Source organism: Heptranchias perlo, chromosome 13, assembly GCF_035084215.1.
Source record: "Heptranchias perlo isolate sHepPer1 chromosome 13, sHepPer1.hap1, whole genome shotgun sequence".
NCBI classification, from domain to species: Eukaryota; Metazoa; Chordata; class Chondrichthyes; order Hexanchiformes; family Hexanchidae; genus Heptranchias; species Heptranchias perlo.
In genome coordinates this window covers 69,680,838-69,696,219 of record NC_090337.1, presented here as the reverse complement: position 1 = coordinate 69,696,219, position 15,382 = coordinate 69,680,838, and the positions used below count along the sequence as shown (strand labels likewise).

The 15,382-nt window shown below is 44.2% G+C and overlaps 1 protein-coding gene across 1 annotated transcript in view; it reads left to right on the top strand.

Annotated features, from left to right (window-relative positions):
• The window catches only part of LOC137331693 (ephrin type-B receptor 1), a 514,964-nt gene that overhangs the window by 424,451 nt on the left and 75,131 nt on the right, over nt 1-15,382 (top strand). The window contains exons 6-7 of the mRNA XM_067995660.1: nt 1,271-1,395; nt 10,475-10,637. Coding sequence (XP_067851761.1) covers nt 1,271-1,395; nt 10,475-10,637 — 288 coding nt within the window. The remainder of the gene's footprint in view (nt 1-1,270; nt 1,396-10,474; nt 10,638-15,382) is intronic.

Genomic DNA, 15,382 nt, shown 5'->3' with positions numbered 1-15,382 from the left:
CAAGTATATTTATATAACCAGTTAAATGAGGGAGGAGAACATTTGTAAAAAAAACACATATAGGCAAACAGACACAGAGAGGAAACCTTCAGTGGAATGATGCCACTCATCACCTCAGTCATGTAATAGACAGAAGCTATGACTTGACTTGAGATGACCTGTGTCATCAACTCCTCCCTGTGTTGGTTTGCTTGCGTTTTATATATACATTCCCCTGCTTTTGACCCTATTAATATGCCTGAACATCTCTTATTTTTCAATTCTGATGAAGGGTTCACACCCGAAACATAAGCTCATCTGTTCTCTCCACAGATGCTGACTGACCTGCTGAGTGTTTCCAGCTTTCTGTTTTTTGTATCAAGCTGGAGGTGAATTTTCCAAGCGAGCACTCAGGGCACAGAGATTCACGTGGTGGAAACGCATATCGGGATCTCATTAACATTAATGGATGGAAAGCTGTGTAAACCACCAATCAGGCACCGACCTCTGTGCCCTAATTCTCCATCTGTGCTCCCATTGTGTGTAGCTCACAACCAGGACCCTGACTCATAAAAATGTACCCGATAAATTCTAAGATAAAAACAAACTTGATATACCATGGTGCTTAAGTATATTGAATGTTCTGATTCATACCAGAGACTATTTCAGTCACATTTTTGTTGTTTTGAATTCATCTTGACTAATAATTGACAGCTTGAAGTAACTGGTGGTGAATTGGACTGAGTTGGTTACCCAATCTGGGAAACTGTTTTTTTTTGAGTTGATCAATTCAGTTTATCTGAACAGAAATCCATTCAGAACTCTCCCTAAAAAAAACAATTTAAACCAATTTGGCCTTGGCCTAAATAGAGTTCCCAGCTCTGTAGAGGTGGAAATTGGACCCCAAACATATCAGCGACTAATTGTGTGAATTGAACCTACAGGTGATAAAAATGATTCTCTCTTTCGCCTTCTCTCAACATCAAACAACATTTTATCAATATTTGCTCCTGGCCAGCGTGAATCGCTGCAGAGGAAGATACTGGAGCAGATAAGATGCTGACCATTCTCCAGATTTGAAACTTAAGATTTCCTTCCACCATGTCACATTGTAAGTGGGAGATTGCTTCTCACTTATGTCTTCAAGAAGCTGCGATTGCGGAAGCCTGGAACTTGGATCATTTTGAAACGAAAGCCTAGAATGAGATGGGTTGGGCTTAAAATATTATTTCTCTTTCAAAACAAACGCAGGCTAATGATTTTTTTTTCTTTCCACTTGTGTTTCCCGCAGCTCCCTCTACGGTTCCCATCATGCATCAGGTGGGCTCCACGATGAGCAGCATCACAATGTCATGGCCACAGCCTGAGCAGCCAAATGGGATCATCCTTGACTACGAACTACGGTACTATGAAAAGGTATGGAGATTCAGAAGATCACCTTTTTATATAGGCTGCATATCATGATGTAAATGACATGTTTTTTGGGCCTGCAGAGTTTATTGGTTTATCGATTTGAATACTTGCCCGTTAAACATTCAAAGTAAATTTTGACTAAATCAATAGAAATATTGGATCGTGTTTGTAGCATTATGCACAAGAGTAAGAGGAGTTTAATTGAGGTGTATAAAATTATGAGGGGCCTATATAGAGTGGATAGGAAGGACCTATGTCCCTTAGCAGAGGGGTCAGTGACCAGGGGGCATAGATTTAAGGTAATTGGTAGAAGGATTAGAGGGGAGCTGAGGAGAAATGTTTTCACCCAGAGGGTGGTGGGGGTCTGGAACTCACTGCCTGAAAGGGTGGTAGAGGCAGAAAACCTCAACTCATTTAAAAAGTGCTTGGATATGCACTTGAAGTGCCGTAACCTATGGACCAAGTGCTGGAAAGTGGGATTAAGCCGGATAGCTCTTTTTCGGCCAGAGTGGACACGATGGGCCGAATGGCCTCCTTCTGTGCTGTAATTTTCTATGATTCTATGATTCTAACAAAGTAATGTCAAACTTGTATAAAACATTTCTTAGGCCACAATTAGAGTACTGTGTGCAGTTTTGGGCACCCTATTCTAGAAAGGCCAGTAAAGCCATAGATGATGAACGGTGCTGATTCACCAGGATGATGCCAGGGATGGGAAACTACAGTTATGAGGAGTGACTCGAGATACTGGGACTATTCCCACTGGAACAGAAAAGGATAAGTGGATATTTAATAGAGCTTTTTAAAATTGTGAAGAGTTTTGATAGGGTGATTAGAGTCAGACTGTTTCCTTTACTTGGGGAGTCAATGATGAAGAACCACCAATTCAAAATGGCCACTAAGAGAATGAGGAAAGAGATTAGGAGAAGTTTCTTTACACAGAGGATTGTTGGAGTGTGGAATGTTTTGCCAGATAGAGTAGTTGAGGCAAAGACCATTGCATCTTTTAAGGGAAAATTGGATAAACATTTACAGAGGAAGATACTAGAGCATGTCAGAGGCTGGGTATTCTGTGGCAAGTAGCTCACCTCCTGACTCCCTAGTGCTTCTTCACCACCTACAAGGCACAAGTCAGGAGTGTGATGGAATACTCTTTATATGCCTGAATGTGTGCAACAACACTCAATAAACTTGACACAATCTAGGACAAAGCAGTCTTCTTGATCAGCAGCCCATCCACTAGCCTAAACATCCACTCTCTCCACCACTGGCACACCATAGCTGCAGTGTATACTATCTATAGGAGGCCGTGCAACAACTAACCAAAGCTTCTTTGGCAGCATCTCCAAAACCTGTGAACTCCACCACCTAGAAGGACAAAGGCAATAGGTGCATGGGAACACCATTAGTTCCATGTTCCCCTCCAAGTCACACACTATCCTGACGTGAACATATATCACCGTTCCTTCATCGGCGCTGGGTCAAATTCCTGGAACTCCCTACCTAACAGCACTGTGGGAGAACCGTCACCACACGAGTGCAGCAGTTCAAGAAGAAGGCCCACTACCACCTTCTCAAGAGCAACTAGGAATGGGCAATACATGCCAGTTTTGCCAGCGATGCCCACATCCCAAGAATGAATTAAAAATTACAGGGCTATGGGGAGAGAACGGGGCAGTGGAATTAGTTTCCTACTCTAGCAACAATCCAGCATGTAGACAGTGTCTAATGGCTTCCTCCTGTGCTATAAACTTCTATGGTTCTATCAACTATGTATCCTGTGGTTACAATTTAAGATGGTAACTTGGGAAAAAATATGTTTCTTTGATTCTATTTAATTAAGTCATTTGATCCAGCTTAGGTGGGGCTACAAAAATGATAAACGTAAGGACAATCGATCTGTGAGTTGCCATGGAGCTAGGTGTTCTTGAACAAGTGGCACAGAGCAACTTGCTTCTCAATGCTGGAGGAACAGCTCCAGGAAGGAGATCATGATCTGGGACAATATTAACTGTCACTTGAAAAACATGGGTTTATAAGGGACAGCCAACACAGACTTGTTAAAGGCAAATCTGACAAGCTTGATTGAGTTGTTTGATGAAGTAACAGAGAAGGTTGATGAGGGTAGTACGGTTGATGTTATGTATATGGACTTTCAAAAGGCCTTTGATAAAATGTCACATGATGTGGGAATGCTTTTTTGCACTTACTACCAACATCCAACTCTCTCAGGAAGACGTATAGAATGGGTCCAATGCAGAGTAAAGCTCCCTCTATATCTTCGTCAACGTACCTTAACTGTAACCACAATAGTTGCTGCAACAATTGGTTTTCTTTTTCACTGGCAGCCATTCTTGTGGTTGCCCTGAGAGATGCCCTATTTTGTGCCACATTCTAATCTTTGAAACTGGGTTGACAGTGCCCTAAAGTCATTTCACAGAGATGAGAGGAGCCTTTCAACCAATCAGTCCAGGCTGGATTGAGGTATGCTAACTGTGTCATTCCGATCCTGGCACTGAATACTTTTAATCTCTCCGAGTACATTTGATAACTACAGAACTACAGTTAGATGAAAAAAAGTTTTCAGAACACTGCCTTTCTCCGCTAATTTGCCTCAGTCAGCGAATAATCCCAAATGATGTGTCCATGACCATTGGCTGGTTATAGGGCTAACCACCAACTGGTTATGGAATCAAGTTATTGGATCAGGTCATTAGCTGGTTGTAAGACCAGGCTGTCAAGTAGGCTTCCTTTCAAATATTTTTTTACCTTTGGTTATTTTCTACAGCTTCTCCTGCCACATGAGCAAATGAAGTCAGTTAGACTTCATAGAAGGGGCAACTAATCTTCGGCAGCAGTTTTATAGCTTGGACAGAAAAACAGTCATCTTTCAACATTTTCAAGCTCAGCCCTTTCTGTCATCTCCTCAGAAAACTCTTTATCTTTCTTACAACAGTGACCCCAGGGCCTGAAAGTCAATGTTTGTGCCTTTTATTGATCAGCGTGGCAGGGAACTCGAACAGACGGCCTTTTCAAGCTAATATCTTAAACTCTAAAATGGCTAACTCAAAAAAACTGATGAATCTTGTGCTTGTTAAGATGCGGGAGGGGAACACTTTCCCATTTCACGCACTCAGTTTCAGCATCAGTCAGGTTGGGGAATCAAGCCAGTGTTCTCTCTCTCATGGCACTGCATGGCACCAATGCACTTAAAATAATATAAGTGAAGTTCCAGGCAGATTTCTCATCGCCTTTATGAGCTGTGCATCTGTAAATCCACCCGCCTGAGACTACATTGTCCTGAAATTACAGTATAAGTGAAATATTGAATTTTTGAGGCTAGAATCCAATTTTGTGTACAATGAGAATCCCTCTAACAGAGCTATTGATTTGACAATATCCAGAATATTTTTCTGTTCCTTTCGAATGCATAGCTTTCCTTTAAATCGTACCATCAAAAATACCCCTGACTGCTTCTTTTGATGTCTTGCAGACAAGGGCAGTAGTTGTACTTCCTGAAAAGTGGACATAATGACGGTTCCTAAGGAATTGCAGCCACTATCAATACACTAGTAATTGGCTATTGCATTCTCATTCTCTACCTCACGAGGGCGGTTGTCTTTTAATGGCGATGACAAAGTTTTCATTCGAAAGCTCCGTCTTTGCTTCTCTTCAAGAACTAACTGTAGAATATTACAGCACAGAAGCAGGCCGTTAGGTCCATCGAGTCTGCGCCAGTGTTATTCTCCGCATCACCTGCTTCGTCTAATCTCACAGTTCTTTAATGATCCTCTTTCTCAAGCAGCTTTCTAATTCCCTTCCACGTGGAAGGTGGTGGGTATTTAATAATATTTGTGACATTTAGGCCTATACTTTCTCTTCAAAAGGTTGTGGGTTCAAATCCCACTCCAGGACTTGAGCACAAAATCCCAGGCTGACACTTCAGTGCAGTACTGAGGGAGGGCTGCACTGTTGGAGGTGCCATCTTTTGGATGAAATATTAAACCGAGGCACCGTCTGCCCTCTTAGAAGGACGTAAAAGATCTCGTGGCACTATTTGAAGAGCAGGGGAGTTCTCCCCGGTGTCCTGGTCAACATTTATTCCTCAACCAATATCACCAAAGTCGATTAACTGGTCATTATCTCTGCTTTTTATGGGAGCTTGCTGTACACAAATTGGCTGCCGCATTGAAGACCTGGAAATGCCTCCACGGAAGGCCAAGAAGCACCCGGCTCTCGACCAGTACAGCTGACTTCAGGTCCCAGAATACAGGGATCTTCTCTCCCATGAGGTGAGCCGAGGACTGTGAAAGATGGAGATGGATGATCTACCAAGCAACTCTCTGAAGGACCATGCTACAATGGCTATTGACCTACATCACAACGGTGACTAAATTTCAAAACTAATTCATTGGCTTTAAACCACTTTGGGACGTCCCGTGGATGTGAAAGGTGCTGTACAAATGCAAGTTGTTCTTGTACACCGATTTAGAGTGGTGTGTGAGATGTATTGGAGGGATGCTGTTACACGTAGATTATTCTTTTGTATCCAGAGTGCAGTCACTATACCCTGTTGTCAAGAAGGTCGGAGGGACAGATTTCAGCTTCAAGAGTCGACTGTTTGATGGAGTGCAGCTCCATCTGCAAAAGGAAATACCCAAGGAGTCTACAGCAATCATCACCTTTCACATTTACCATTTGCTCACTCGTCTAGATACCAAACTCAGTGCCAGCATGTCCCACACCTTCCTTAAAGATCACATCACCTTAATGTGCATCCCAGTTACAGTGCATTTTGTTCGATGACAGATTCTATGCTTAGCAGCAACAAGACGGAACACAGTGAGCTTGTCGACATTGAGACCCTATCATGTCACATTGAGTATCATTGGGACTGACAATAACTGCAATGGAGAGCCCTGCTCCTTTGCCTCTCTGCAAAAGGCATTGGTGGGAGTGAGAGGAACATATCTAGTGGCATGGGAATAGGGCGCGATTTAATTGTTTGAAATAAAAGTCTGTAAAACAAAAGAAAACTGTTAATGCAAACAAGTAGACTATTAAACCCACACTAATATTATACTATAAAGAAAGGGTTTTATTCAAAACACAATGATGCACAGGTACAGGATTAGACATTGAACAGCAGCAGTCAGTGTTCCAGTCTACACCTGACATTCAAAGTCATTCTTTGCACTAAATATGTTGGAATTTTCCAATAATTTGAAATAAGCAATGTAAATAATAGCTTAACAAAAACCCTGAATTATCAGTAAAAAAACGAGCAGGGGCAATTTGAACCTAACTCGCCCTTCGGGAAACTGATGGTATCAGGTGCAACACTGATTTTACACCCCACCCGATATTACTCTACACTGAAGTCACCCCACCCTATCCCGTGGGATTCCCGCCCGGCCAGTTAGGTTCAAATTACCCTCTTATGTTTTGGAGACACATAGCAGGTCAGTCAGTATCTGAAAAGAAAAACAGTTCTGACATTTCTGATCTCACTTCATCTTCAGATTAATAACAGAGAAAAAACAGACATTTTAGTAAAGTTGGAAAAATAGAGAGAGAAAAACCAATTGGGGTGGGGAGAACCAACTGACCCAATCAGAGAGAGGGAGTTAATGCTTTAATTAGCAATTTTTCCTCTTAGTGAAGTGACTTTGAAGTAAGGATAGACCGTGCTGAACCAAGGCTGATGCCAATACTTCTCTGACAATAAAAACAGAAAATGCTGGAGAAGCTCAGCAAGGCAGGCAGCATCTGTGGAGAAAGAAACAGAGTTAACGTTTCAGGTCAAAGACCTCTCATCAGAACTGGAAGATGTTAAAGAGTTAGAGTTTTTGAGCAAGAACAGAGCCAGGGAAAGGAGGGGAGGGGACGAAAGGACAAAAGGGAAGGTCTGTGATAGGGTGGAGGGCACGAGTGATTAAATGACAGAAGGGATGATGGTCCAAGGCAAGGAGGGTGGGAATGGGACAGGTTAAGAAACAAAAGATTGATCAGAAGTAGCTGTAAATGGCAGCAGCAGAACCATTACCAGCACTAGTGACCGAAAAAATGGGAGCAGTGGTTATGGTCTGAAGTTATTGAAATCAATGTTGAGTCCGGAAGGTTGTAAAGTGCCTAAACAAAAGATGAGGTGCTGTTCCTCGACAATACTTCAGTTCTCATTTCAATCTAAGCTGAGATACAGTAATCACTTTTCAACTTGAGTGTGTCGCTGAGCGAAGCTGGGCGTGCAGGGTTGAAATGGCCCCTTTAATATTTTGTTGGCAGTGCTCATCAGAAGAAGTGGGTGGCAAAATCTGCAATTTCAGGCACAAATCAACTTTCCTGGGGGAGAAACCAGTTCATATGAAAGAGGGAGAAAAATGACCAATGCCACTCTTGAATCAAATCATTTCTGTGTCCTCAAGTTAGCTTGCAGTGTTGAACTGACCTGTGATTGCACTAAATATGAATCGATGACAAGCTTGGTGACTGGGAACTTCTGCTTCAAGACAGCTACTACCAGGCCTGAGAAATTGTTCAGCCCATTAATGGCTAATTAGTTGCTAATTAGGTGAGACTACACTGAAACCGAAGTCAATGTGTAATTAATCATTCTGGCCCAGAATTTCCTCCACCTGACTTGCACGGCTGTTGCACCTTTAAACAAATCTGCCACTGGCCTCTAGAGGGAGATAGATGGAAATTTCCTGGGTGTGCTTATTTGCATGTCCATTGGTTCAAGCATTGGTGTAAAAACAGGAAGCCTCTTAATTGCACTGTTCAGCCTGAGCTATTCAGTACACTGGGGAAAAGGAGATGGGCCAGGAACACTGATTGGCCCTTTCATTTCTCTCTCCAATTACTTCACTGTCATGTCTTACCAGTTATATTATTACTACACCTGGACAGCTTTATGAATATTCAAGTGCTATCTGTGCCCAGAGGGCAAGCTGTGTACGCACCAAGCCTGAGGAGAAGAAATCACAACTTCACTTATTCAGACCTCTAAGGCCTTCTGGGCAGGGGTGGGGTGGGGGGTGCGGTTATTGAAGACAGCACGAGCAGACACCTTAGGAGTGGGGGCCACCAAGTCACCCAGAATTATCACTCGTGCCACCTGGAGGTTAGGCACTGCCACTGATCGCCAATGCCCTCACACCTAGGACTGCAGGACATTGCTGCAAAGAGGTCCACATCCTTAGTGGTGCAGGCAAGGCAAAACACTGGATGCTCTCCTTCTCTTCCTTGCCCACCCTGGGTACCAGGACACTCTTCACCCTCTTAGGAAAACACTTCTGCAATTAACCCTCCACGCTGCTCATTGTTTAAGGGCACCTACAACTCCCTATCCTCCACTACGGCTACACAGCTCCCCTACACACAAGAACTGCCTTGACCAACCCGAAAACCCCTTCCTCCACTGTAACACTTTCACATCCCCACACCTATTCATCGCTTCTATGGCACTGGTTGTAAAGTAGGAAATACGGCAGCCAATTTGCACACAGCAGGGTCCCACAAACAGCAACAACCAGATAATCTATTTTAGGTTTTGGTTGAGGGATAAATATTAGCCAGGACACTGGGAAGAACTCCCCTGCTCTTCTTCGAATAGATACGTGAGATATTTTACATCTACTGAGGGGGCAGACTGGGCCTTGGTTCAATGTCACATCTGAAAGGCGGCACCTCCAACAGTGCAGCATTTCCTCAGTACTGCACTGGAGTGTCAGCCTAGATTTTGGCCTCTGGCCTTTGAACCCACAGCCTTCTGACTCAAAAGCGAGAGTGCAACCACCGAGCCATGGTGGACATAAGAGATCACATGGTACTATTCGAAGAAGAGCAGGGGAGTCCCAGCAGTGTCATGCCCAACATTCATCACTCAACCAACATCACTGAAACAGATTAACTGGTCATTTATCTCATTGCCGTTGTGGACCTTGTGTGCAAATTGGCTGCAACATTTCCCTACATCACAACAGGGACTTCAAAAGTACTTCATTGGCTGTAAAGTGCTTTGGGTTATCCTGAGGTCAGGAAAGGGGCTATATGAATGCAAGTCTTTCTATCCAGTGCCTCACCTGCATCCAATACCAGCAATGGTTGATGTGTTGTGATTAGGAGTAGGAACCCTGGCCCATTTACCTCTCCCGAACCCAAGGAAACTGATGCCAATTGTAACACTCCTATTGCTGCCACAGCTGATACAGTTTACCCAACACTCCTGAGATTGAACCTGGGACCTTACTGCTCTGTATGATACAGCCATTCACTGATTTATCCAGCCGGGACAACAGAGAACAACAGCACCTTGTGTTGATCTCTTTATCGTTGTTAATCCAACTTTCTTGCATTACTAGGCTCCGTTCCTCCTCCTAGCCAGCATCCTCTGTTGATGACCGTATCGCAACTGATGTTAACCCAGCTCCTTCGTCCTGTCAGGTTCAGTGGCTCTCCTCAGCCAGAGCTCAATGTTAATGAATGTATCTCTACTGATGTTAATGCAGCTGTCTCGCACTATCAGGCTCAGTAACTCAGCACAGCTCATTCTTATGATGTCATCAGCATTCAACTGTTGGGCTAGATCTCAGAGTGCTACGCATCATTGTGTACAGTTCGATAGCTGCCGCAGTGTGTCACACTTCCATGTACATCAAAAACAATCTTGGGGGGAAAAATACACACATCCTCCTACTTAACAAAAACAAATCTAAATGAACGTCAAATGAGTCATTGCCTTGGTGGTGGAGAGAGAGAATCAGCCTGAACAGCAACAACACTGGCAGGAGGCTCGGTAATCAGAGGACACAGATTTAAGATAATTGGCAAAAGAACAAGAGGGGAGATGAGGAGAAATTTTTTACAAAGCGAGTTATTATGATCTGGAATGCACTGCCTGAGAGGGTAGTGGAAGTAGTTTCGATAGTAACTTTCAAAAGGGAATTGGGTAAATACTTAACAAGGAAACATTTTCAGGGCTATAGGAAAAGAGCAGGGGAGTGGGACGATGGGCCGAATGGCCTCCTTCCATGCTGTAAGATTCTATGATAAAAGCTGGACGATTTCCTTTATTTTTCAGGATCACAATGAGTATAATTCTTCGGTGGCAAAGAGCCTGACAAACACAGCTCGCATTGATGGTCTGCGGCCTGGCATTGTGTACGTGGTGCAGGTGCGAGCCAGGACAGTCGCTGGCTTTGGAAAGTACAGCGGCAAAATGTGCTTCCAAACACTGACAGATGGTAAGCTTGGCAGGGAAGGGCGCTGCCGAGGGACTCGATTACAGTAACGGCAAAAATCCTAATTGACTGGAGGAATTAAACCCCATCAGTGGTGCTTCTGACAGCCTGGGGAGGCAGGAGAAAACAAAAAATGATCCTTACTATTGATTTATTATTTGATGCTTTCCACCCTGCGGTTTTCCCTTCGAGGTTGCTCACTTGACACCATTCTGAGTTCTCGGCAGTGTAGGAAAATGGCACCAGGAATTCACCCAGGGGCGAGAGGACTGGCATTGCCATTCCACCTCCAACACCTGCGCTGAAATGTTGCCCAAACAGCAAAGATGATCAATCTCTTCTCCCTATGTTGGGCGTTATTGACAAGAGGTATCCAAGACTCCAATCTGTTGCAACCCTTGTCCCTACAGCTGTTCCTTACAGCTGTTAAAGAGAACACTCCTTTGAAACAAAAAAGCAATCGTGTTTAAAGAGGAAAAGTCACCCTTAGAACATGAGGGGTAATCTTCCGGTTTTTTATCACAGGCTGGAAGCTCTTATCGGAATATCGGTCGTACAGAGTCACATGACTGTTACATAGTCTGCCTCAATTCCTGTGCATTAAAAGTAACATCAGAAAAGCTCCCCTGCTCTTCTTTGAAAAGTGCCATGGAATTTTTTACATCCATCTGAGCAGGCAAACGAGTTTACTGCCTCACCTGAAAAACGGCATCTCCGACAGTGCTGCACTCCCTCAGTACTACACTGAAGTGTCAGCCTAGATTTTGTGCTCAAGTCCTGGAGTGGACCTTGAACCCACTGGCTCAGAGGTGAGAGTGCCACCCAACTGAACCAAGCTGACACTTGCAATCTTGTAGTTATACCTCCTGAAGTGGTGAACTTAAACCTCACCTGGCTTTACCAGCAGGCCAGAAAGTAACGAGGCCATTACCCTTCCTTATTTTGGTTTGCACCTGCCAATCACATGAAGGTCCCAGTTTCCATCAAGTGACTTTTGAAAGGATTGCTGATGGCAAAACTGGCTATTTTTCACCAAGCGCAAAGGCAGGACCAATTCTGGCAACTGGTCTCAGTGCACATGTATATTAGACAGCACAGTATAATAATTCGGCACAGTACAGGGCTATTAGACGAATACTTCTAGACTTCCTCAGTTGCCCAAATGCTCATTTCCTCAAGGCCTAAAGTTTATAGTCACCGGGGTAAATTTTGGCCTTCACGGCCTGCTCTGTGACCTGCCAGATACGATCGCCCACCCTCTGTACAACACGTTCGATTTTCATTCCATTGATTCCAATGGGAGGAGAATCTGGCGATGGCAAGTTACTGCCATTGTCTCCATGCTGGCCTCGTCTGCTACTTTCTGGTCAGATCTGGCCTTTCTTCCTCCTCTCTCACTGCTCGAGGAGAGCTCAGTATGGTGCAGTGGCAGGGAGCGATAGTCCAACAGTAAACCCAACCCCCACACCCCCTGCCACCCACGACCTTCGAGAGCTCAGAGGTTTACTGTCTGATCACAACATGGATATCAGGGTTGTACATTAGCTGAAATGGATTTTCTTTCTGTGCAGCAAAACAGATTAATGTGACGTTGGACAATTTTCCCACTTTGCCTGCAACACACAGAGACAGGAGATTCATCATTTTGTACATACAGATTCTTATTATTGACTGGAACATTCAGGATTATTGGACGTTGGAGGGAAGTGAAAAATTGGTGTATCTTTCTCACAGTAAAATAGGGTAAACATATTCATTGAAGGAGGGCCTGTGGCTCTTTTTAATAAATAAACAGGGGAGAAAATCAGCAACTGAGATTGTGAATCCAACGATTGAAAGGTACAGGCTGAACATGCAGGAAGCAGGTAGACTGCACATTGCAGTGAAAAATAAGTTATTCTGTGCAAAGGAAGGACAAATGAAACGTAGGGAACACACGGAGAGAGATTATAATCTGCACAATCAGCTCCTCCCCTTCAACTGAATATCGTCCCAAGCATGTAGGAGATGGAGTCCTCCCAGCCAGATCGAACTCGGCAGCCAGATCGAACTCCGCAGTGACCATCTGGCTCTGTAACAGAGTAATGAGGCTGTGAAGCTTTTGATTGTGTTTGTAGTTGGTGCTCCTGTCTGGTGCTTTTATCCCAGAACTGAGGCAAAGTATTCCTAAGTGCTGTAATTAATTCATTCAAGGTTGTCCTGGTTCATTGTGTGTCATTGGCTATAGCGATCAGTGAGACTGTCTTTTTGTTTCAAGTGAATATCCTTAAAACATGTAGATGCTGATCAAAGGCTACTGCCTGAAGGGGGAGTGTGGTAAAGAAAGAAAGAACTTGCATTTATACAGCGCCTTTCGTGACCCCAGGAAATTCCAAAGCGCTTTACAGTCAATGAGTTACTTTTGAAGTGTAATCACTGCTGTAATATAGGAAATGCGGCAGCCAATTTACGCACAGCAAGCTCCCAATAAACAGCAATGTGATAGTGAGCGGATAATCTGTTTTGTTTAAGCGATGTTGGTCGAGGGATAAATATTGGCCTGGACACTGGGGAGAACTCCCTCAACACTTCCATCATCAGGGTCACCCTCAAGGCAGGCGAGCAAGCAATTGATTGACAAGTCGGGGAAGCTGTATAGCATGCTTGCAGCTAGGCGATAGATTGTGGTTATTGGAGATAATCAATCCATGGCTCTCGGGGTTAGTTATAGGAAGGGCTTCCATCACTAACATCTTGTTGAACACAAAAACAGTAACAACCCATTTGATGTTCCTTTTCTTTTCACTTGAGTCAAGCTGGTCATGTCCTGAGCTGCTCCAGTGACTCAACTGGTAACTGAATGTCCCAGTGTGGAACTGAGCCAAGGACCTTGATTCAATCCCCAGTTACCACTGAGTCAGCTGGTCTCAGCCAAGACAGCAGTACAGATGCTACTAATGGCCCTAGGGACACTGGAGTAGAGAGGACAGGATCAGCTTAGGTTCCTGCTCCTGACGCTATGTAATAACCTCTGCTGAAAAACGTGGCTGGGAACATCGAATGAGGCAAGGTACGGGCTCTTGGCTCTGATGCCCCCCACAGTCCAATAGCCGACTGACACTCAGGGTCATGCATGGCTGAGAGACCAGAGGCCCCTGTGAAACTGTACCATCACAAAGGGTCACTGCATTCAGGAGGGAATATATCACAAAGTTTTCATTGAGTTCCTAAAACAAATTACTTTATAACATGTCTTGACTGAAGCCATTTCCACAAATTTTACACAATTTTAAAGGGGGTGCAGGAACAGAGAGACCTGAGGGTGTATGTACGCAAATCTTTAAAGGTGGCAGGACAAGTTGAGAAGGCTATTAAAAAAGCATTAGGGATCCTGGGCTTTATAAATTGAGACATAGAGTACAAAAGCAAATAAGTTATGCTAAACCTTTATAAATCACTGGTTAGGGCTCCAGCTGGAGTATTGTGTTCAATTCTGGGCACCACACTTCAGGAAGGATGTCAAGGCCTTAGAGAGGGTGCAGAGGAGATTTACTAGAATGGTTCCAGGGATGAGGGACTTCAGTTATGTGGAGAGACTGGAGAAGCTGGGGTTGTTCTCCTTAGAACAGCGATGGTTAAGGGGAGATTTAATAAAGGTGTTCAAAGTCATGAGGGGCTTTGATAGAATAAATAAGGAGAAACTTTCTACTGACAGGAGGGTCGGTAACCAATGTACACAGATTTAAGGGAATTGGCAAAGAACCAGAGGAGAGATGAGGAGAAATTATTTTACACAGTGAGTTGTTCTGATCTGGAATGCGCTGCCTGAAAGGGCGGTGGAAGCAGATTCAATAATAACTTTCAAAAGGGAATTTGACAACATTTTCTGCTCGATCTGACAGCACCTGAGGCCCTTGCGCATGCAGTTTGCGCATTTCAGGAAGGGGAATATCGGGGAGCTTGCCTGGCCGGCAGCGGCCTGAAGGTAAGTCCCGGGGAGGGGGGGTTGGAGCTGCAATGGGGGGAGGAGGAGCGATTGCACGGAATGTGGAGACGGGGGCAACACTCTTGTTGCTTCTGGCTCAACAAAAATATTTTTGTTTGTCATTATTTTTAATGTATTGTTTGATGGCGACTGCTTAGGCCACGGAGAACGCTTGAGAGCCCCAAGTTCCTGCTCCACTTTAATCCAAAGCAATTTCTGAAAGAGGAGGGCCTAAAACAGGCTTTAGGCCCCTCATTCACACATGTAACGGGCATAACCCCTGTTTTAGGCGGCCGCCTGGGACGCCTCCAATGCCGCCATTACCAACACGTGGCACCCTTAACGCAGGAGCAGATCGGGCATGGAATGTTGCGCCCCAAAATTGGTCCTTTTTGCCCCTGTTCACTGCCAGAAAAAGGGGCCCAACTAGGACCAATTTCTGGCCCATGGTGTCTGTGAATCTTGTCAAGATGAAAGCAACACCTAGATTTTTTCCCTCCTCAAGCAAGAACAAATTGCAAACCCTATTCCTCGAAGAAAATGTCCTCCCCTGTAAAAGGTTGTAATTAAATTGAAATGTAAAATACATACAAAAGCTATAATTTGACAGATATAGACGGCCTCACCTCATTAAGGGGCTTATTCATGAAGAGCCTGGATACATTTCCTGGAGAAACTGTTTCCACTGGCAGGAGGGTCGGTAACCAAAGGACACAGATTTAAGATAATAGGCAAAAAAGCCAGAGGGGAAATGAAGAGAATTTTTTTTCCTGAGCAAGTTGTT